The sequence below is a fragment of the Andrena cerasifolii genome, chromosome 8, assembly GCF_050908995.1.
Source record: "Andrena cerasifolii isolate SP2316 chromosome 8, iyAndCera1_principal, whole genome shotgun sequence".
NCBI lineage: Eukaryota > Metazoa > Arthropoda > Insecta > Hymenoptera > Andrenidae > Andrena > Andrena cerasifolii.
In genome coordinates this window covers 14,033,319-14,056,951 of record NC_135125.1, presented here as the reverse complement: position 1 = coordinate 14,056,951, position 23,633 = coordinate 14,033,319, and the positions used below count along the sequence as shown (strand labels likewise).

Sequence of the window (23,633 nt, the reverse complement as noted above, 5' to 3'; positions counted from 1 at the left end):
CGTGGACGCAGTCGCGGACGCAGACGCAAAGGTGCGATAGGCAGGCATGAGGTCTGTGAAGTTGGCACCCCCGAATTCGAAATTTAAAAAAAAACTATACGGCATTCGTTTGTCCACGTTTGTGCAACAAAAATTTTCGTTTGTCCACCGTTCAATAAAAAGTTGTGAACAAAAAAAAATTTTTTCACCAGCACCCCCATGAAAACTTTTTTATAATTTCACGGTGGGAAATGATTGTCCATCGTTTGTCCACGTTTGTCCACCCAAAAATTTCGTTTGTCCAGCCTCCTGAACCGAATTATTTATGAAAATCGCGAAAAATGAAGGATACTGTTGGAGCGACCGCGTATAACTTCGATTTTTTATTAATTAAACGGTGGAATCGTTTGTCCACCGACGCATTTCGATAGCGTAGATGTAGAAGACGTTTGTCCACCCCAAGATTTCATTTGTCCAGCCTCCTGAACCGAATTATTTATAAAAATCGCGAAAAATGAAGGATACTGTTGGAGCGACCGCGTATAACTTCGATTTTTTAATAATTAAACGTCTTCTACATCTACGCTATCGAAATCCGTCGGTGGACAAACGATTCCATCGTTTAATTAATAAAAAATCGAAGTTATACGCGGTCGCCTCAACAGTATCCTTCATTTTCCGCGATTTTCATAAATATTTCGTTTCAATAGGCTGGACAAACGTAATCTTGAGGTGTACAAACGATGCTAGATCACGGACAATCGTATCCATCATTTAAAAAGTTGAAAAGTGTTCATGGATGGTGTTGATGACAAATTTTCTTAATTTGTTCATAACTTTTTTTTGAAGGATGAACAAACGAAATTTTGGGTGGACAAACTTGGACAAACGATGGACAATAATTTCCCACCGTCAAATTATAAAAAAGTTTCCATGGGGGTGCTGGTGAAAAAATTTTTTTGTTCATAACTTTTTTTTTGAAGGGTGGACAAACGAAAATTTTTGTTGGACAAACGTGGACAAACGAATGCCGCGTAGTTTTTTTTTAAATTTCGAATTCGGGGGTGCCAACTTCACAGGCCTGCAGGCATGGCACAGGGAGAAGCTCTCGGTTGCACGCACGGGGCAAGGGAATTGGAGCTGGTGCACCGGGCTACGTATAAGGGCAATTACCTTGCTTGTCCTGGTAGGCGTCGTTGTTGGCAGGCGAGGGTGGCGGCGGCGCGTTCCCGTACCTCGAGGTCGTCGACTCGTAGGCCGACCAGGAGGACGGCGGCAGGCCACCGCGATGACGGTCTAAGTGGGGCGGGGGCGGCGGTCCGGAGGCATACGGGCCGGTTCTCGAGTAAAGCCGATCCCTCGCCCTGGTCGATGTCACGTGGTAAGAGCTGGCAGGAGGTGGACGCCCGCGGGGTATGTAGCCGCCAGGATCACCGGGAGAAGGATCCGTCGGATGGCCACCAACGACGACGCCGCCGCTGACACCACCGACACCACCCCCGGAACCGACCCCTCGACTGCTTCTCTCGCTGCTGTAGAAACTGCCGTGGGAGCCACGTGACTCGAAGCCCTCTCCGCTTCGCTCCCTGTCACGCTCCCTCTCCCGCTCTCTCTCGCGGTCCCTCTCCCTCTCCCTGTCCCTCTCTCTCTCCCTGTCTCTGTCCCGGTCCCTGTCGCGATCCCTGTCGCGCTCTCTGTCCCTCTCCCTCTCCCTCTCCCTCTCGCGGTCTCTCTCCCTGTCGTTGATGCCGATGCCGCTGCCGCTGCCATTCCCGCTACCGCTACTGCCACCACTGCCGCTGCCGCCGATCCCGCTCCCGACGGCGCTTCCACCAACGCCCGATCCTCCGCCGCTGCCGCTGCCGCCGTTGCTGCCGCCACTGCCGCTACCGCTGCCGCTGACTCCGCTGCCAACGCTGCCGCCGACGATGCCGGAACCGCCGCTCCCGCCAACCCCGACGACGCTGACCCCTCCCCCGTTGCCACCGACGGTCCCGTGATCCTCCGAACTTCTGAAACACCCGAGGATCACGTTAAGGGGTATAACCGTTTCAACCCTCGGAAAATGTGTACATCTTGTGGATTTATTTTACAAGTCAACGGCTTCATGAAGATTCCCCGTTTTTTCACTATCTTTGCGTAGGATTATGAACTATTTAACAAAAAAAGTTCGGTTAAAAAACTATTGTTTTTAGGATGTTATGAATACATATCCGAAAGTCTCTCGATTTTAGACGGCGAAACGGTGGGCCTAAAAATTCGCGCTACGTTCAACCAATTCACTTGCAATTTTGCATGCAGGATCGTAATAAGATTCCGCGTGAACCAACGAGGGCTTTTTTAATTGCGATTCCCCGTTTATTCTTTATAAAGAAAAAAGGTGGCCTTTTCTCTTAGGAAAATGTAACTTTACACTGAGAAAGAAATGTGCTTAATTTAAGCAAACCATTTTGTTTTAATCTACTTATTTGACCGAAGAAAGCATATTTTTAATGTAAGTAAATTATTTTTAGAGTACAGATATATTTACTTAAATTTGAGTACTGCGTTTATTTAGAAGAACTTTACTGAAGTTGTATAAACATTTGCTTAAAATAAGCAGTATGTTTTGGATTATGATAAATCATTTACTGATATTAAGAAAACTTATAAAAAGAAGTTCTTAATATTAGTAATCTAATGAAAATAAATATTTATTTCGGTTAGAATTACAAGTTTCGTCAATGTAAAAAATAGTTATTTGATTCAGGAAAACCAATCAGTAAAAATGAATATTTTGAAATAAAAAAAGTGTGTACTTCTAAGAGTAAAACTATTTGTAAGAATCAGAGAATATTTACTAAATTATGGCCAATGACGAGGTGAAGAAGATTTTCTTACCCCTTCAACTGGAACATTTGGAGGAATCCTTTGAAGGTAAGTTACTTTTCATATTTATTGTTAGCGAAAAGAAAATTACACAAAAATGTTAACACGTTCCACGCCATGTGGGTCGCATACGCCCCACGCTGCACTTTCCATTCAAGCCATTTGATATTTTCGCTACGAAATGAGAATCTCTGAATAAGATTTCTTTTAAAATCATCCGTAGACATCTGCGTAACGCGTATAACGCATTTATTGCATCGTGGGGCATATAAGACCACACGGCACGAGTGCAAAGTTCAAAGTGGGGTGTATGCGATCCACGTGGCACGGAATGTGTTAATAAGAAAAAATTAATATAATCAAAGGTTTTATTGGAAGATTGAATATTGAATTAATTATTAAATTCATTTCGTAATCATAAATCACGAGATATGTATAAACATATATATGTATATCACGACACAATTTTTTGCGCAAGTAGGTACGTATGATGCAATAACCGAAATATTCTATGACGCAATATCATTCAATCGATGCCATTGATGAGATATATATTTCATGTGTTTCATTATCAGGATGAGGGTTTTACGTAATTCGAACATTAATGAGATTTTATGAATCGATATTTGCGAAGTACCATCGTTCTAATAAATATTGTAAATATCTTGTCTGTAGTGTTGTACGAGCTATGGAATTTCGTCAGGTATCTTTTCCATAATAGCGAAGCAGTTACTATTTTATAGCTGCTGATAGATTTTTTTAACACCTTCCGTGGGGCAAAAATTTTGCGGTAAAAATTTTGCCCTAAGGTTTCCTATGCGTCGAGGGCTACGACTGGTCAATAGGTCTGCTGGTTTCTTCGATATACAATGTATGTACATATGTGTATACATCAATCCCGCACGGAACGTGTTAATTGATAATGGTTTTTATTCCCTGTAATTTTAAAAAACTGTACGATTATTTTACACTTTTATTTGATCTATTTCAGAAAATAAGATAACTATTCACGTGATAAAAAAACTCAACGAAAGTCTTATTGCTAGTTTGATTCCAATCGTTGGAGATTGGGCAATCTTTATCGATTACTGGTGTAAACATTTTAAGAATGTACGTTATGATGATAAACAACTATTGATTAAAAAAAAAGTAAATATAATTTTCTTGCACAAAATAATAAGTGACTATTACTATAAAATTAACTTCCAATAATTCTGTTATATATATTTAAATACAAGGTATATATTACAGATACTAAAGTTGTGATCAGTTTGTTGTTGGTAGCTCATTTGTATCCACCTAAACAGATGAAGTTAAATAAGAAAGCTTTTAAACCTTCTATTGGTGTATCCAAAGATAATATTATAAAATTTGCAACAGTTAATATAATTGTAATTGTAAACGTTTTACTTCTTTTATTTTTTTTATAAAATTATAATGTATTTAACCCTCTTGATTATATTAATTTTTTCATATTTCATTGTGTTAGTTTCAAGTTACTAACAACTTCTTAATCGAAATAATTTGTAATTTTTTAATTTTGTTCATTCACAGTATCAGTGTATCTTGTTTAACTATTTTCAGATTCCTGGTGATGTTGCCAGAGTTCAGAAGGAAGTGCAGGAAAGAACAAGCACTTTAAAACTCACAATGCAACCTTACATCCTGATTGTAGGCTCTATTGAAAATATTGAAGATATTTATATTTGCATGGATGAAGTGTTTTACAAAGTCTCAGAGGCTATACAAGCCATAGATATTTGCTTCAAAATCTTCCACGTTTTTCAATTGGAATATCCCTTTGCTGGTGAATATATATGGCTATTAATACAGAAACGGATTTATGAGTTTGACACACCTTTTAATAAAGATATAGTATCCATTCAGCATGTTTTGCATAAACTAAAGGAGAAAAATACTGCAAAGAAAACACAAGTCTCAAGTGAACAAACTGGGATCGATGATGCAGAAACGCAACAGACATTAGGGTAAAAAAAGTGTTTCTTTTTTTAAATAAATATTTGCTTGAATGTAATGTTGAAAGGTTTGACTGTAAATCTAATATCTTTAATTTGGAATAATATTTATTTCGTAGAAATAAATAATTATCTTCTTTAATAGAAAATTACCTTATACATATTAATATTTTTTTTCTTTAAAACATGAATGTTTTTTCTTATCAATAACATAGAAACTGTATACAAGTAAATATTTACTTCATTTAATGAAACATTTACCTCCTTCAACAATATATTTACGATTCTTTAAGTTTTGCTTATGTAACTTACCATAACATTCGTTCAAATTAAGTAAAGCGGTTACCAAAATTCAATAAAAAGTCACTGGTTTCAAATAAATATTTACTTTTCTTAAAAAATTTTGGTTCCTTGCTTCGAAGAAACATTGCATTGCGACTATTCAGATAAATCATTTGCTTCGTTCAAATGATTTTTTGTTTAATTTAGCACATTTTTTTCTCAGTGCACCTTTGATCGATCACTATTTCCCTATTTTTCAAAATTTTCAAAATCAGCCCCATTGGACGATAGCTACTGACATACCTTATAATAAGATTTTATTGTTTTTGATTTCAGACTCTACATACAGCTGTTTTCAGGCCCACCGTTTAGCCGTCTAAAATCGAAGGACTTTCGGATATGTATGCATAACATCCTAAAAACACTAGTTTTTTAACTGAAACTTTTTTTTTAAGTAGTTCATAAAACTATGTAAACACAGTAAAAAAATGGAAAATCTTCATCAAGCCGTTGACTTGTAAAAAAATCTACGAAATGTACACATTTTCCGAGGGTTCAAACGGGTATACCCCCTTAACGCTTCCGCACAGAAACACCACCCCCTTCTTACGAACCCTCGCGGCACTCCCCGCGAGCAAACTTACGTTCCACAATGGAAAGTAAGTACACGGGGACGATAGCTTCTTCCTCGCCCACCCCCTCCCCCTCTCCGAGTCGCAGGATTTATGACGGAATCCTGGCTATCGCGTTCGACCCCCAAGTTTTTTTTCCTTACTCCACCTCGCGCGATTCGATCACGATCAAATATTGACGGTCCACATGGTCCCGTGGTGATTAAGCTGCGTGCACTTTGGTATCAGAGGCTGCTCCTGGCAGTGTATTGGTAGGTTTCCCTACATGCGACTGAACGCTACTCCTATCTATTCGAATATACGAATAGTTGAATAATTACAACTCTAGCATGTTTTAAAATCAAGGAATTTAGACCGTGTCCTGGTTAATGGTCTGTTTTAACCCTTAACTGGTATCCTGGGGTCAGTCATGACCCCAAGCACGCAAGGTTCGCTGCAAAATATTTAGTTGTCTAAGTTTGTAAACTGAATTTCTAATTAATTTTATAGTTAATAGTTTAACTTTTTACGTATCTATTATTTTATACATTACCTACGAACAAAATAGGTATTCATAGAGGTTGATCTAACGTCGACTTTACAAATTTCTGTGCCCATTTTTATTTGGGGTCTGCCACGACCCCGAGATAACAGTTACGTTTGAAAAGACAGTATACCAGTTAAGGGTTAAGGACCCTCGTCGAGAAGAAACGGGGTAGGTATACACGAACATCTCAGGAGCGAGTCGGAAATTCGGGGTTCTATATGTGAAATGGCAGGTTGCCCCGCAGAAAGTGGTAAATTTTAAACTGCAACTTTCTGCGGATCCCTTGATGCAAAGGGCATCAATTATTCCTCCGACGCTTCTGGCGCCAGATGAATATTACTCCACGAACTTCCTGCTGCTGTCAGTTCGTTCCGTTTTTCCCTGTGCGGCTATTTTTCGAAATCCTTCACCGCACAGGCACGTTTAATTTCCAACTACCGAGCGAATCACGCACCCTACCAGAGGACGTCCAAACGTCCACTGACCCACGGCTGCGTTAATACCAACTCAGTTGACGATTGGAACCTGAACACATTTAATATACGCTACACCACATCGCTCACTAATTCCTCGTCACACAAGCATGCTCAATTACTATGATTCCCAGCCTCAGCGATTATATACAACCTCGACATAAAAACGGACAAAACCACTTAACCTCTCCAAGCCTCCTCCGCTTCAAATACGAAATAAAATACAAAATGGTCACAAGAATTCATTTACCGCTTTTAAAATATGCTAAAGACCCTGCCCCAGGAATGCACGATTTTTCCACGTCCCTGGACGTCGCAGCTCCCTCTACATTTTCATCGGATTTGTGGTAGCCGCCGATGGTCGAAGTTCAAAAACGTGGCCCTCTATCGGGACGCCGCCGAAGTTCCTCGTGTCTGGCTGGTACACCTTTCTAAACGCGCCCCGTACACGTCAACAGCTGGCCCGCTTGTGTTCGGCGCTACGACATGCACGAGGCCCGCAATCGTCACCGAAGAATCAGCGGCCTTTCACCCGACGCCTCCCGTTCCGTTAGCGCACGGTCAGCCACGCTTATCTCCCTCACCTTCGCGAGAAACTTCGACCTGAATTTCTTTAAAGGCTGAATCACGCGTGGCCGTTTCTCCGGCGAGCCGGCCCGCCCCGCGAGAGCAGCACGGCAGCGTTGCCATGCCAGCGTCCGCCTTTACGCGCCGCTACAGAGAAATTTTCCGTTAACCGGGCGACGCGACACCCTTTTTCTTTTTATTGGAATCGCTTTTGTCCGCTCTCGGACACACCTTTCGACCATCGGCATTTGCATAATCGAATACCGCGCGCACGCGGCTCGTAAAGAGCCTCTCTCGACCGTTCATGTAACAACGTCGCATGCGAAATAATACCCCGTCCCCTCTATTTCACGGAAACGTGGAGCGAAAGGCAAATTTTCATTATCCCGAACTTGTGTGTTAAGGTAAATGTCCTCTGTTTGTCCCCGGACGTCTCCTTTATCTGCTCATTGTTTTCCGTTCCTTCGTTACAAACGTTCCGAACACGCGCTGGTTACGTAAACGGATCGAACCTTTACAACGAGGGGTAAATACTTCTTCCCTGCGAGATTGAGATCTCGCTGCAATTTCGTTGAGACCCGCTGCGACATGTGTTTACAATGGAGTTACGCAGAAATGATAAGCATGAGAGAAAAAAGAAAAGTTGCTACGCGTATAACGGCATTAATCATGCTGATGTAATCGAACACTTTGCATCTAGTCGCATCGTAATTGTACTAATTACATGTAGATAATCAATTCGGGAGAAGTAGTGGCAGGCGCATAATTTATCGCGGCGAAATACAGACACAATGGGTGTTTACGGCGCGGGGAGATAAGGTAAACCGGTGACAATCACTTAATTATCGTATAATCTTACAGCCGTTCGTATAGCGATACATTCAGAAACGCGTAAACAAGCGGGGCCTCGGTGGCACGCAATGGCGTCGCCGCGCATATATCGACGGTGAAGCGCGGGAGACTACGCCTTTTCTCCGAGAAACCGGAGAATTTTTTGCCCTCGTAGCACGAGGAGAGGCATGTGTCCGATCTAGGGAAGCGACGAGCGAAGGGCAAAACGATACTGCGGAGTATCGTATGCGCGGCCGATAGCAATTCGATATCGTTAGCGCCGGACGCGAGAAAACGCCGCCCCCCGTCTTCGGAAAGTCCGACTTCGCCGGGCGATCTGGTGGTCGTTGTTCGGTATCGCACGCGTCGGTTTATCGATTCGACCTCGTTATGTAGAAATTCGAGCTCCGAGAATTCTAGATAAAAAAAAAAGAACCGTGAAACCTCGTTTCGCCGCAAACACGGCGAGACGAGACGGGCAGAGGGGGGCTTGTTGACGTTGCGCCTGTATCGAGCGCGATAATCCCGCTGGTATCGATCCCGGTGACGCTCGCCGTAGATAACGACCCCGAGAAAAAGCAAAGACTAGTTGCTTCTTGCTCGAAACGTGGGACCGAGGAGTGCGTACGACGAAAGCGGAGCTCGTAAATCTGCCCGCTGCGTGTTGATGTTTGCACCTCGGCGGAGTGCAATACCACCGTGCCATTGTTATGACGGGCGACGGCGCACGCAATTCCCTAGAATCACGAGTTTTAAGTTCGCCATAAAACGGTGGGCTGGCATGTGCGACACCGACTGCCGATAAGATATTTTCAGGGTCGTATTAATGCGCGTCGCTTGTTGACCGGTGGTAACGGGGAAACTGGGACTATTAATTTTATTATGCTCGAAACTAGATGCCAATGTGCAGCGTTGAATTGGTAATGAATTTAGAAGTGGTCGTTTGGTAAATTTTTGTAGAATGGCGACCGATAGTGGAAATGTCGAGGGGAACGACGATGTAAATTCTTCCGCTTAATGATCATCGTGGCAAAGAGAACCGGATAAAAAGGAAGCTGAGCGTTCGGGGCGTGTATGTAGTCCGTCGATACAGATGATTCATATGCAAATCGTAAACCCTCGTCATCGATTCGTGAACCTCAAACAATGATGTCATCGTCGGGACGATGCTGCGTGTGTACGGCTCTATTTGTTCGATACCAATGGTGATAAGCTGACTAATTGAATATTTATTCGATCGACAAGCGAAGAAACAGTTAGACAGCAGAGCCTCCACTATATGAATCCTTTAGTGTCAGAACGCTGTGCAATTGGAATATTCTGTTATCCACTAGAGCATGTCCCTTAGACAATATCTTTCTCTCTGACTGAAACAGTTTTTCGTAACTGTTAAAATTCATTCTGAAGGACTGTGGAATTCATAAGAATGTGCGGCGTTAATAAACCTAAGTCACTAACATTAAAAGTGGATTTGTTGAGGATTGTTGGAGTACAGAACTGGTGGAGGTTTGAGACGCAAGAAGAACTGTGGTACAGTACAGTTAAATGTTTTACTCGCTACGTTTATACGCATGCTATTTTACCTGGGGAATAAGGTAATCGGTATAAGGAAAGGGAGTTCGGATATATGACGTAATCATGTTGGTTCTAGTTCGAATAACGCAAGTAATACTATACCAATTTTTTGCGACCAATCATTGAAAGATTAATTCATGTAGTCACTTGCCTAGTCACTCGAAAAAACTCAACCTCCATTAACATGGACTTTTCCATCTTTAAATGATGCAAATATGGAATCACGCATACAGAAATCTATTATGTATTCGGTGTTTGAACTTCCAGTTTTATGAATGTAAATACCAGATTTGATAAGAATTTTCACGACTACCATCATTTCGAAGTATCAATCAGTATGTGATTCTCCCATTTTTGCAAAACGCGATTACGAATTTTCTAACATATTCGATATTTAAAATTCCAACTTTACAAACTAAAATACAACATGTCGTCAAAAATACAAAAAAGAAGCCGTCCTATATTCAGACATTTAAAACTTAATATCCTACAAAGCCCGTCAATCGAGACAATTACATAATTCACTTTTAAATTTATTTTGAAACTGTTACGCGTGGATACCTCAGCTCCAAACGATTCTGCGCCTCTATATTAAAAGAACGCCCGCAGAAAAGTACACTGGAACATTCGTACATTCCCACTAAGAAACCACCAACGTTTACCAAAAAACAGAATCTTACTGTCAAAGGTATTGCCAATATCTGTAAGGTCACGGGTGCAGCATCCTCCGAGTACGTCCCTGGCTGTTAAAGCAGGACTCCCCCCTCCGCGGTCGCGGTTCACAGCTACTCGGTCGCGCGCGCGCAGCTCGGACCAGAGACGTGGCAACATCGCGAGCGACCACGTCGTCACGGTCACCTGACTTTTCGTAGAAACGCGATGCTGCCGTGCTCGCGAATAAGGGTATGCGACGGGCGCTGACTTTATTTCACTCGAGTCTCGTCGATGGAGATCGTTGGATTCTAGTAGGAAGTCCCGACGGCGTGGACGCCTCGAGCATAACCTCTCGCGGCGACAAACGGGGAGAAAGTACGCGGAGGGCTCCTTTCCTATAGTCTTAAGGTGATTAAACGGGCGCGCACGGAGACGGGAATAGCCGAGACGAGGAGAGCAGCCGATATACGCGTATCACGTGGCCCGGTAAAACCGAGTGCGTGGCAGAAATGTTTTCGACACTTTTCGAAGAGTGCCACGACGGATTGCGAGAGGCACGGAATCGCGATCGGTAGCGCCGATGTGCCTGAACGACGCGACGACGCGATAACCGACCTCCTTCGATCGATTATCGACCTGTTTACTTCCACGAATAACGATTTCGTGGCCTCAGCTCCTACGTGGGCTCGCGTCCAACCGATATCGGCGCGGAATTGTATCCACGGATAGAACACGTTGCACGACGGCTGAAAAATAAGCTGAACACACGGCCCGGTCGGTTGTTATATCGGCGGCGTTAATTAGCTCGCGTTCATGGCGGCGATAAATTTTCTTTCGTCGTGTCCGCAACGAAAACCGTTCGGGGCGAGCCCATGCTCCTACCGTTTCGAAGGCAAGCGACAAATTTATAGGGAGCACGCGAGAGAACCGTATTCTAGGAATCCTCATTGATTCTGGAAGCTCGTTATTAATGGTTTCGGTGGGGCAAGGTTCGACGAAATACCGTTCCCAGTTGGTCAGACCCTTCTGAGCTACGCTTCATTTAGGAAAGTTTTGCCCCGCATACTCGGCTCTTAGAATATGTGCCGACACTAACAACAATTTGAGTTTCTATATTTCCTGTTAAATCTTCGCGAGAATACTACCAATAAATAGGCAAGGTTTTCCCGATGAAAATGAGTCCAAACTCGACTACACCCGGACTACTTTTAATTATACATAAATCGAATTAGTTCCGAATTTTGTGGACACACTGTATATTAAGTATAATTAAAAATGGTCCGAACATGGTGGTGTTTGGACTCATTTTCATCGGGAAAACCGCGCCAATGCGTTCGTAATACTGTCACGAGTATCTAATAGAAAATATAGGAATGTAAATTTTCAGTAGTAGATGAACCGAGTTCGTTTCGTTTTAAAGTAAACATTTAGTAATTCCCGGGCAATACTTTCGATGCTTTTAAAAGTGGAACTCCCTCGGCGCGCAAACACGCCGAGATGCCACGCGTGGACTTAAAGCGAACCGTTTCAACGTGGAAATAAATTTCCATCGCCGACGTTCGTTTGCCCGGTTGCGTTTACTGCTCGCCTTCGACTGATTGTTTCAATTTCATTTACATCCATTCGGGAAGCCCGCGAATATATGTATCTTTGATACCGCCACGACTTTTGCTGGGGAATACTTTACTGGGTTATTAAAACGCTCGACTCGTCCCAGCCGTTGCACGGTGAACGGCCAGCGAAGCTATTTAACGTCGGAAAATGAATGCACGAGCAATTCAGGAAATTAAGGCTCTTATCGATCGCAGACATTCGGCGGCTCCCTTGCGTTCTCGACCATGAAAGTATCTTTGTAATTCAAAGGTATCCGCATTATTCGACGGTTTCCTTTAAACGAATATCGCTTTTAATATTTCCAGAGTGCACGCATCGCGAGCCGATAATTCGCCCAGATCACGCATTGTACCGAATGATAAGCTGTATTGCATTAACTCTTGACCTTAATGCTCCCCGATCAAGTGCTTATTATTCGTTTTTCAGCAGCTGATGGAAAACAATTTTAAGCAAAATAATATGGAATTATACCCACGATATCCTACTTCGAACTTACCCATTTATTAAGGAAGAATATATTACTCTATATATATATATATATACTCTATGACATAATCGAGATACTAGTTAACCAGATTTTATGCTTTCCTCTCGAAATTTATTTACAACAAACGCTTATTTGGCCGCTTAGTGGCGTCTGCAGAATATTGCTCGCAAGAAGCTGTTGCAGAAACTGATTTGTTCGAGGTCGCGATATGTTTCAGAAGATTTGCATAACGCACGGCTCGAAATAAAAGTGAGCATTATGAAATGTACGGCGTCGGGACGGCCTTGGCCGTAACACCGCGAAGGGTTAACACACTGTGCAGCAATCTTCGCGCTGAATCGCAGCTATTTTTATCCCCGTGTCAAGTTTTTAAATAAATCTATACATACGCTGCGGGCAAGTGCACGATCTGCGCGACGAAAGAAAAAGGAGGAAGGAGAGAGCCGACGTTCGATAAACCCGCCGATATCGCTTCTCGAGTTCGCGTTTGATACAATCAATACGCTCGTCGACAATGGCGACACTTTTCGATAGCAATCGCTGCGATCCAATACTCCAATACTGCATCTATCGGAAGGGCGCTCTTCAGCGCGCAGCGTTGCTCCTACACGTTTACTAAACTAATACTTTCAAACGCCACTTCGTGGAACTTTACGAAAAATTGAGGCGTAATTGCTCGTGCCCTACTTCATCATAATCTAATCTTTATATACTAATCTTGATCATAGTCTAATAGAATTACAGCCATATTGGATTTACTGGCATCGCGACGTAACAAATTCTTTTACCGTATTGTTTCTTACGCAACGAAGGTTGTGCGTTTTTTTTTAGAGTTCTATTAAAAATGAAGTGTACATAATTACACGGTTGAGGTTCTTAACCCTGCGTGGTCACACTTTCTTATAATCAGAAATTGGTTCACTGCACCCCATCGGCATTTTTCAGTTACCATTTTCGTATTTTTGAATCTTTTAACTTCTCAATGATAATTGTACATTCGAAATACTCGTATAATCGCTACATACATTAGATAATAGTCTTTTTCTAGAAACGTGAATTTTGATACGTTGAAATTTGTGTTTGGAAAAAATAGTTGCGGGTAAAAGCGATTTTTCGGTTAAAATTCGGCATATTTTTAAATTGTATTATTAGAGTGCAAAAATTTACAGAAATATTGGCCAAGACGTATCCACGAAGGGTTAATCTTTGAAAAATTTTACTACATTGGCTGTGCCAGTGTAATAACGAAATTGCGCGTTCTGTTCCTTATGACGTAACGCAATAAATGCCGCACGATTATCAGGCGCTATAAAGGCGCCTGCTGGCATCGATAAATCGGCGATAAAGTAGCGCGTATATCCGAGGCGCGAAGTGCGGGGAAGCGGTAGCCGTGATTAGAACGTATGTACATGGAATTGTTACCGATACGTGCAGGCTGTACGTGAATTTTGTTAGGAGAAAGAGATAGTGTCTCTGATCCGTAACGTTTCAATGTCAGTTTACCTGTTTCCCGTGACGCGCGGTTTAATTAATTCCCGCGACGTAACTCGTCACGAAAATCAGCATTTATACGTGCCATTTCAGTGACGAAAATATCTTTCAGCCGCGTTACAGTCGCAACAGAAATTACAGGGCCATATGGAATCCATACTTAAAAAATTACCAGTAGACTGGTCGCACACATGTGTCTCAGTTCTCGAATTAAATATTATTTTATAATAAACTCTGCCCGAAGTGTGCGCACAGACATTTAAGGTAGTTAAATAATATCTTCTGCTTGATCGATGTAGAAAATAATAGACATCGAATTTGAACGACCGAAAGGTTTTGCATAATTTATCGAAGACGGTGCAAACTCACCCGTGCGAGGGAAACCTGTGCTGAAGATGCTGTGGCTCGTAGTACTGTGTGGTAAGGGCTCGCTCGTCCAAGGTATGCTCAGTCGCGTGGGCCTTCGCTGCGGACTTGATATCCATGAACGCCACCGTCGCGGAGGCACCCCCTGTGCTGCTCGAGGAACCGCTACCCCCGCCACTGCCGCCGCTGCCAGAACTGGAACCGGAACCGCCCTCGTTGCCTTCTCCGAGGGAACCACCGGAACCTCCGTCCACGGGGCATTCTTCGCCCCGCGGCAGCAGCTTGACGCTCTGCACGCGTCCATACCTGTAACAGTAAAGATCTCTAATTAATTGCGAGCTGAAAACGGAGTAGCCGGAATAATTAGATCGTCTGTTCGATAAAGTGATCAACGATTAAAAAATAGTTTATGGTATAAGGAATGATCGATTATAATTACTGCGAGATTATGTATCATATAAACAGAGGGGAACACTCGCAGGACCGGCCACAGGGGGGGGGCAAGGCACTTGGGACCCGAGCTGTATTGGGGCCCAGAAAAGGGAAAAATGAAGAAAAGAAAAAAAATTATTCGATTAAAATTAAGAAAAAAAAATTATTCGATTAAAATTAAGAAAAAAAAATTATTCGATTAAAATTAAGAAAAAAAAATTATTCGATTAAAATTAAGAAAAAAAAATTATTCGATTAAAATTAAGAAAAAAAAATTATTCGATTAAAATTAAGAGAAAAAAAATTATTCGATTAAAGTTAAGAAAAAAAAATTATTCGATTAAAATTAAGAAAAAAAAATTATTCGATTAAAATTAAGAAAAAAAATTATTCGATTAAAATTAAGAAAAAAAAATTATTCGATTAAAATTAAGAAAAAAAAATTATTCGATTAAAATTAAGAAAAATAAATTAGAACATAATTTCTAATATAATGATATAATAATCTAATATTATCATTTATGTGGCAATAAAAAAGTGATATATTTAAATATGTTAATGTTTATCTGTTTATTTATTTTTTTATTTTATTTTCTGTGTTATTTTTATTAATGTCCCTTTTTCATGATTTCGTTCTATGAAAATATTTTATGCTTTTCTACCGTTGAGAAATTGTTTGGGGCCCAAAAATATTTCTTGCAGCTGGGCCCCTTTATAGAGAAGACCGGGCCCCGAACACTTGCTTTTGGACTCAAAGAGAAGCTGACAAGAACGTAGAAACTGGGCATGTTTAGGAAAATGTGATAGCAGGAAAAATCTATCGGTATCTGCTGTGATTACATCCTGGAGTGTTTATTTAAAGACGCAAAAGGCGTCACGTAAGTGCTCAAAGTTCACGTATCTCATAGTTAGGCGAGAATTTAAAAATTCGCTTGCAGAGTGCGTTTAAAGTTTACGAGACTACTATTGGCTAATGTAAAATTAGCATTAGCTTTACAGCTTCACGAAAGACTGCGGTTGGGGAGCAACAGTGAATTCCTGAAGTCGACGGATTCCTGTTTTAAAAATAAAAATTTCAATTCACGGACCTACATTAATAGAGACACTTCATTAGATAACAACTTTCTAACATCGTTTGTTTATCTGATTCATCTACTGTAGGTCTTTATGTGTCTGCAACTCGCAAGACCGTTTGTAATGGGAACGGGGGATTTCCGTGCACGTCATTTGAAATGTCAGTACTGTACGCGAGATAGAATATCAAGTTGATGCGTGGACAAGAAGCGGAAGTTTCTTTCTGGCGTACAGAGCGCACCATTTTGACTCGTATTCCACTTCAAGTTGACTTAAATACAATGGACTGTGGCGTCAAGTACCAAAATACTATATACTTTACAGTATTACAGTACACTTTGAATATAACATGGAGAAAAGAAGATATGAAAACGGTAATATTGGACAAAACAGGGCAAGAACGGTAAAGTTTCAACAATACAACACAGACCACAACACTTGCGACCAACAGCGCAAACGAGATTCTTGCTAGGAACGTTGAGGATTTCGATTTCGATTACGGATTCCCGACGATGGGAGAACAGAGACCCCTGCCATCCCATCCTCTGCCTCGAGAAAGCTCTCTCAGTATAAATCTAATACGGCGCAGGAAATTAAGTAAAAGTAAGCGGAAGCATGGATACGATAGGAACAGTGACGTGGAAAAAACGTCCCTCGATATATTCCTTTGCTACACCTCGGGCGAGAACTTATGACCGACGCGTCAGAATGTCGAAAGAAAGACAATAGCGTGTGAAGATCCGATCGAATGAAACGGGAGCTTCGATAATTGGAATTTACGACGCACAGCCGCATCAGAATGCCGGTAAGAGCGGAGGAACGAGCCCGAGGTTCGAATTACTTTTTTCCAGTGGTCACAGCAGATGGGTATACTTGACCCGAAGAATGGAACTGTGCGCGCCTCGTACTTCGCTCGACCGTAATTTCGAATCGGCACGCTTAAAGAAAGCGCATCTTGTTTTCGTCCCCACAGAGGCCTGAGATATTGAATTTCGTCGAAATTAAAGAAAACAAAGAGCCAAAGTTGTTTCTGGCACACCCTATGTACAGAAAGCTCGACGGCAGTAGAGACGGGCTTAAACCAGGCGAGGTAGGGTGACCATGCGGCGAGCGGTGGGGAGAGGAACGCTCCGATAGGTCGGCCGGGAGAAGAATATTACGCGCAAGCGCAAAGACTCGAACGGTCTCGGAGTATCTCGGGGAGTTGTTCGTCTAATCTCGCGTGAGTCGCACGTATTTCCTTGTGCGTTCTTCCGAAGAAAGCCTCTTGCTTTCCTTGCCCCGGATCATACACGCAGCTTAACAACACATCAACGAAAAATGCACTAGAATAATCCGTTTGTTTGTTCTTCGCGCTAAACAGGCGTCAGCACAGCCGCGGAAGAGAGAGGCACGCGGCGACTGGGCGGCACACCTTGGATTATAAGTTCCCTTGGATTATAAACTGCGCAAAAGTACTTGGCTAGGCCGTTGCCGGAACTCAAAGAACGGTGGATTTAATGTCACGGAAAACGAAAATAACTCGGGGAAGGACACGGCTAGTTTTAATCCGCGACGCCTCGGTCGCGCTTCTCGTATCGTGCTAATGCCGAGGATTGCTTCGAATGGGGCGTGGTCCCTCTTCCATATGCCGTGTGATTCGATGGCGAGTACGGGGCACACGCCGAGTCTTTGTATAACGGGTTTTTATCTCTCTCGTTGCACCTCGTTTCGCATCGACATCCCGAGGCTTTACTCGCCGTGTCGGAACAGGTTGGATCTCAACGCCCGTAGCAAGATACACGTTACTTTTGTCCTCGAGGATGATTCTAGAGCCGCCGGGGCCTCTGGCGCAACGGGAATGAATTTTCGGCGTCGTCCCGATTTTCCTACGGAGGCGGACAGGTGGAAGAGAAACACGATCACGTTGTAATATCGCAACGCACACATCCTCTAGAAGATTGCTCTCACGAAATGGCAGCCGCAGCAGCGATGTGCCGTTCACGCGCGACTTTCCTAGTCATATGTCCATTTCACGCTCGCAGCTCTCGGCCGCTCGATAGTACGCTTCTTCGCACGGACATTCGGGGGTTGGTTTTATCGTGTGATGTGGTGGAGTGCTCTATCTCGAAATCTGCGTTTCGTCGTCTATTGCGTGGCAACGCTGTCGAATGAAGTGAAGAAAAAAAAAAAATAGGGAGAGATAGAGAGAGGGACGAACCAGTGAACACAAGGGAGGATCAATATTAATTCGCACTGATTATCGTATCGGGGCGTTATTCCTACGTGACATTTTACGGAACGAAAGCCGATCGTGCTCCGGTGCGTTGTGGCCGCGGCGCAAGAGTTCTCATCCCACCCAGCTCGCTCCGTCCTCCCCTCTTGTTTTCTTCCCCTACGCACACATTCTCGCGCGAAACGCAGGCGCGCGGCGGATATATATATATACACAGGGTATGCAATCGAGCTCTGAAAAGCCTCGGCGCACACCACGACGCGACGAACGTCCTTTTCTGAGGCACACATGAGTGAAAGCGGGTGAGAGGGGAGCGACGAGAGGAGAAGAAATAAGATAGAAGGCCAGAGGAGGGAGAGGGGGGCAGAGCCAAGTGCCACGGTGGCTGGCTGCTGGCGAGCGAGCCACGAACCGTACCCATTCCCCTCCCAGAACCCTCGCTCGCTGCCTGTCGAGGAATTTTACTCGAGCAGACTCGCTCCCAGGCTCTCGATTCCTTCGTTTCTCTCGTCTAAGTTCTCTCTTCTGGCCGAGGCGGTTTTGCTTCGTGCGAAACTATTAGCATGACTTTCCATAAATTTCAACTCTCTAGGTCAGAGTTTTATTCCCCGAGCTGCGGACAGAAAAAAGTATCGGGTAACCGTAACCGTGGGTCGATCTCTGGTCATGGGCGCGCGCAATCGGCATGCGAGCGTACGTGCCTCTGCAAAACCTACCGATAAACATAAACCGGCCGTACTTGACGCGCTCGAATATCTTCGAGCGGGTCTACGAACCGAGATTACACTCAACCCGTTGTGCCGAGGGACTACAGTGGTACTACTTTAGGAATACTTAGAGTGCGCGATGTTCGTCGTTTTCCGTACTTCGATGTCTAAATGACGGTTGCTCCCAGCGTTCCATGCTCCGCCATTATTTCCAATAAGAGAATTTACGCTCCGCGTAAATGAAACTAGTGAACCCTCTCGTCATCGACGTCCGTTTTGCTGTCGAGTGAAACGAGAACCGCTGCACGCATATTGAAAAGTGTTTCCGCCACGTGTCTGATCGAAACCGAAGCTTCTTTGAGAAACTGAATCCCACGGCAGTGGCATCGACTTGGACGGTCGTTTGTCTCTCTACGTTTGAAATGGGAAACGTATATACAGGAAATCAATACATCGGCCCACGGGTTAAGTTAAGAGTTCCTACGCTCCGATCTGTGTGTGTGTTTGCGTGGGTGCGAGGAAAGAGAAAAATTCTGTGCTTCCACAAAGCAAATATATGTCTACTCCGCTGGTCGGTTATGCGCCATGTTTCGCAAAGGAGAGAGAGAGAAAAGGAAACGGAAGCCAGCGATTTTCGTAATTTCGCGGAAACCTATTGTAAAATCCGCGCTGATCGGACTTTCATCGTAGAAACTCGACGGCGAATCATCTCCCTACCTTTCAGACGCGTTACGTAAACGGTGGCGAAAAATTTCGCAGAAATTTTCGCCACGGTTCTCCGCGATAATTCGGTGTCCTGCGTACCGAACGAACAAAACAATTAAGCAATTGGTGCATAAATATACAAGCGGTTCAAAGCGTAGGAAGCTGAGACGCCGGTGGAAGAAAACCAGGTCCACGGAGTCGGATGATTCTTTATATTTCTCTGGATCTCGGAATTCCAAAGCCTCTCCCCTGCCCCTTATTCGTGAGTGTGTCGATTTAACCTTAACAATACACGCGGAGGTTCTACGATTCCACGAAGAACGGCGCGAATAAAAAGGCGCACAATACAGAACGAGGACCACGGGAGGATAACGCAACAAAGAAAGGGGGCTTTTGTTCTTCGACTTTTTCCCGTTTCCCCTTGGCTCTCTCGTGATGCCACCACGGCTCTCGCCGAATCGAATAAAAAAAGAAAAGCCGCCTGGTCGCTGCGAGGACGCTACTAGCTCTAGAAATCTCGCCGGGAGGTTAAAAACTAATAGACAACCGCAAACCCGTTCCGAATCTTTCGTCGTCTTCTTTCACCGGGCTCCCTATAATCCTGAAAGCAGATATTCTTTCTTTCCCGATTGCACGCGACTACTCGAACAGATAATGTACTCAACGCCTGTTCTAAACGCGTATATCCCGTCGTCGCGAGCAAATAGAGAATAGTACGCCGATGAAAAACGGTTCGTTCTCGATAATAAGAGTACGTTCTGCGCCGGGTTGCCTATTAAACACGCCGATGGCAGCGAGGAACCAATTATACGCGCGAAACGACGTGGCGAGAATCAGCCCGGAAGCTTCAATTCGCGCGAGGCGAAATTCTTCGAGAGGAGTGGCATGCTCCGCCGTGAGATACGTGTAAAAGGCACGGAAAGCGTCTTCTCGCGCAGTACCATTCTGGGCAGACGACACTGACATAAGCCGCAAACGTCGCAGGCAGCAACGTCGGGACACCTCAACGAGGCCGGCGAGGACGTGGCAACAGCGCTATGACTCAGCTCTCCTCGTTCCAACCGCTTCCCCTGCCCCCTTCGTACCGCTTCGGTGCTCTACACGCAGCTGACGCCCTTCTCCTCCCGCCGGGAACCCCACCGTGGCTCACCACTCGATTCTATCCTTCCTCGTGTGTCGTGTCCGAGACTCCCCTGACCCCGTCATCCCCGCCCCGTTCCGCTCCCCCTAACGGCTCACCGCTTCGTGCTTTTCCCCCCACCAAGCAACCAGGCGCTGCGATCCCAACTCTCTCGGGGTACTGACAACTCGTTTGCCCCCCCCCCCCCCTACTCTGCTCCTTCCCCTCCGTGGAAGCGTGCGCGGGCCGATTCCTACACGGCGTCATGCCACTGCCAAGACGAGCGTGCAAAGTCCCCTTTGGAAGAAAAACACCTACCACCCCTCTCCTAGTCCATCGCGCTCCCTTCTGCTTTTTCTCTCTTTCCCTAGCTCCCTTGTCCATCTATCTACCTCCGTCCCCTTCTTTGTCCTTTCTCCGCGTCTCTCTGTCTCTCCTCCGTCCGCCGCCTCATCCCTGCCCGCCCCGCGGCCGTTCGTTTTTCTCCGTCCAACGGCTTCTTCCTTCTTGCTCCTTTTCTTCTGGATCTTCTTTCTTTCGGGGCCCTCCCTCCCCCCCCCGCCTCCTGCCCATTTCGCTTCTGTATATCCGCTGCCGGAGCGGGCGAACAATGCAACGCGATCCAGGTGGTGCGGGAAAAAAGGAGGACGGAGAGGAGGCGCGCGAGTAGACGGGACGAGTGTAGATACGCGAAATAGAAGGGAAAGAAAGGCCGGCGGATACAAGGGGCTCGGGAGGAAGAAATTGTGAAGTTACGGCGCACCGGCGAATTGACGCGCGATCGTTCCGAACTATTCGTTCGATTGTTTTTACGCGCGCCGATGTGCGGACGTGACGTACGATGGTGATCGATTAGTTCAGATAAGCGACTCGCTAATCCCGCCTTATCTGTCTGTGTTGGATATATATTTTTGTGGCGACGGTTAATGGTAGGTGGACAAAGATATGATTGGGCACTTGCGCGGAAAAATGACTCTCGGATTCCTGTTTCTTGTCACCGAGACGTTTTATAAGATACGTACTATGCGTGACGTTTATTCCAGTCGCGCGTTTGGTACGAAGAATATTAACTACTTGTTATCGCAGCCATTTGGAGAAAATTAGGTACTCTATTCAATCAATAGTAGAATGCAGTCAATTTTTTGTGCTATTATTAGAAGTTCACTGGGGAGCTCTCTGCGACGAGGAACGTGACATTCGTGATTTTAAAAAATTGTCGTTTGCATAATGGATTTTTAATTTCGCACGTTTCTCGGCAATAGAGTCGCGTTAGCTTGAGATAATTCTCTCAGCGATGAAACGCAATCGAACGCTATCGAATGGGTTTCGGGCAAGAAACAGCCGACTTTGCAGTTTACTAAATTAACTTAACGTCGTAACTTCCTTCTCGACGATAATACATTCGCGCTGTTTGCATTATAAACTTCAACGGCGCGACACTTCGAACGTCTAAATCCAACAATAGCGTAACGGAAACAGGATTGAATAATTGCTAGTCGTCGGAAAACAGGTTACATTACCTTAGACAACATCGCCATTTTCTAATACTAAAACTGGATAGACCGACCGACTGGAGTGGTCGTTCAAGAAACGAATATTTCAGTTCGAAATAAATAGAAGAGCCCTCTTCTTTTCCTACAAATTTTAAGAACAGAAACGTTCTTTGCGTCAGAGTTTAAATTTTGTACGTGAACGAAGATAGCCGCCTTTGTTATTATCAGTGATCCGAAGGCAGCAATATCCGAAAGTAACAGTAGGCACAGCTCAGCTGCCTACAACAATTATCTAACAACCGAAAATAAACGAAAAACTGAAAATAAGACAGACTTCCATCTAAACATATTTCTGCAAACTTACAGTTTATCAAACGGAGGATTATGCCTCCACAAAAAGTGTAATGCATCGAACAGAAACTTTGTAAAATACACGGGTCTGATTAACCAACATTTACGGCCCCCGTCGGTCTAAAAACTAAACAACGCGTAGCGTCTGTTTCGTAAAGTCCGTGCACTGTCAGGTAGGCGTCGGGCTAACAGCGAGCCACCGCGCACGAACGAGCTACTCAGGTTCAGAACCTTTCGCGGGCAATGTCAGCAACGGCGATAGTACGCTTCTGTTATTCACGCTGTGCTTCGTAGCGAAGGTTATCAGCATCGGTTATTACAATACACGCGGCGCGGTCTATTATTATCGTTCGCAGAACATCTTAGGCTCCGTAGAAAGTTCCTTGGCACATTAAATGAGCGACGAGGAGAGCAGAACGGTAGAAAGAAAGGGACAGACGCGAGGAAGAAGCGACACCTTTTTTTTATTTTACGCCAGCGGCTCTCGGAGATATGAAGCGCTCGAGACAGCGGGAGAGACAGAGAGAGAGGCGCGGAGGATGGACGGGACTCGCGCGGGAGAATCGATACGAATGCAATCGCGGCAATAATTCACGCGTTATCTGCTCTCCAATTCTAATAGAAGCGAGAGAGACAAAGAGGGGGCGAGAGAGAGAGAGAAGACGGGCGGAGGACAGAGACAGGCAGGCAGGCCGTCGACTACGAGGCCGCGTGGGTTCGAGGTCGAAGCCGTAGAGTCACGTTAGGCGACTGCCGTCTGTGTCGTAGCCGAGGTGCCGTTATTTTAATGCAGATACGCAGGCCGGACAAGAATGAAAGGCTGAAGCAGAGATATTTGCGCTGGCGCTGCCAACCTCCGTTACGTCTTTATAATATGTGTATCGATCCTCGAGTCCACGTACGCGGTAGATTCGCCACCGCAGCGAATTATCGCTGTTCGAATGGAGACACCACCCGGGGGGGGGGGGGTCCGCGTTCGGCCGACTAATAAAGCGACGTCAAGATTCGGGAACCCAGTGTTTTTTATCGTTCTTCTATCTACGACTGGTCTCTTCCACGTTCCTTTCTTTAAATGTACTTTTTCTCCCGTGACACACACAGTACGTGGAACTGTGCGGTTCGAGTTTTAAACAGGTGATTCACGCCGCGCATGCTTGCGGAGGCCTTCGCACCGATGTCTCGCTAAACTGGTCGCCGGTGAGGATGCACAGGAGG

The 23,633-nt window shown here is 44.6% G+C and overlaps 1 protein-coding gene and 1 long non-coding RNA gene across 8 annotated transcripts in view; one reads left to right on the top strand and one right to left on the bottom strand.

Moving 5' to 3' along the window:
• The window catches only part of LOC143372705 (uncharacterized), a 113,108-nt gene that overhangs the window by 22,367 nt on the left and 67,108 nt on the right, over nt 1-23,633 (bottom strand). For 3 of the 7 annotated variants that reach the window (XM_076819193.1, XM_076819196.1, XM_076819195.1), the window contains exons 2-3: nt 14,325-14,627; nt 1,153-1,991 (exon numbers count right to left, since the gene is read on the bottom strand). In XM_076819193.1, the coding sequence (XP_076675308.1) occupies nt 1,153-1,991; nt 14,325-14,627 (1,142 nt within the window). Of the gene's footprint in view, nt 1-1,152; nt 1,992-14,324; nt 14,628-15,415; nt 15,594-23,633 lie in introns of those variants that run through there. The other 4 variants (XM_076819198.1, XM_076819197.1, XM_076819194.1 and 1 more) reach the window with 3 other exon arrangements.
• LOC143372725 (uncharacterized) lies at nt 13,462-14,739 on the top strand. Its single transcript, XR_013086342.1, has 2 exons — nt 13,462-13,865; nt 14,255-14,739. It is a non-coding gene; the product is annotated as an uncharacterized LOC143372725 (long non-coding RNA).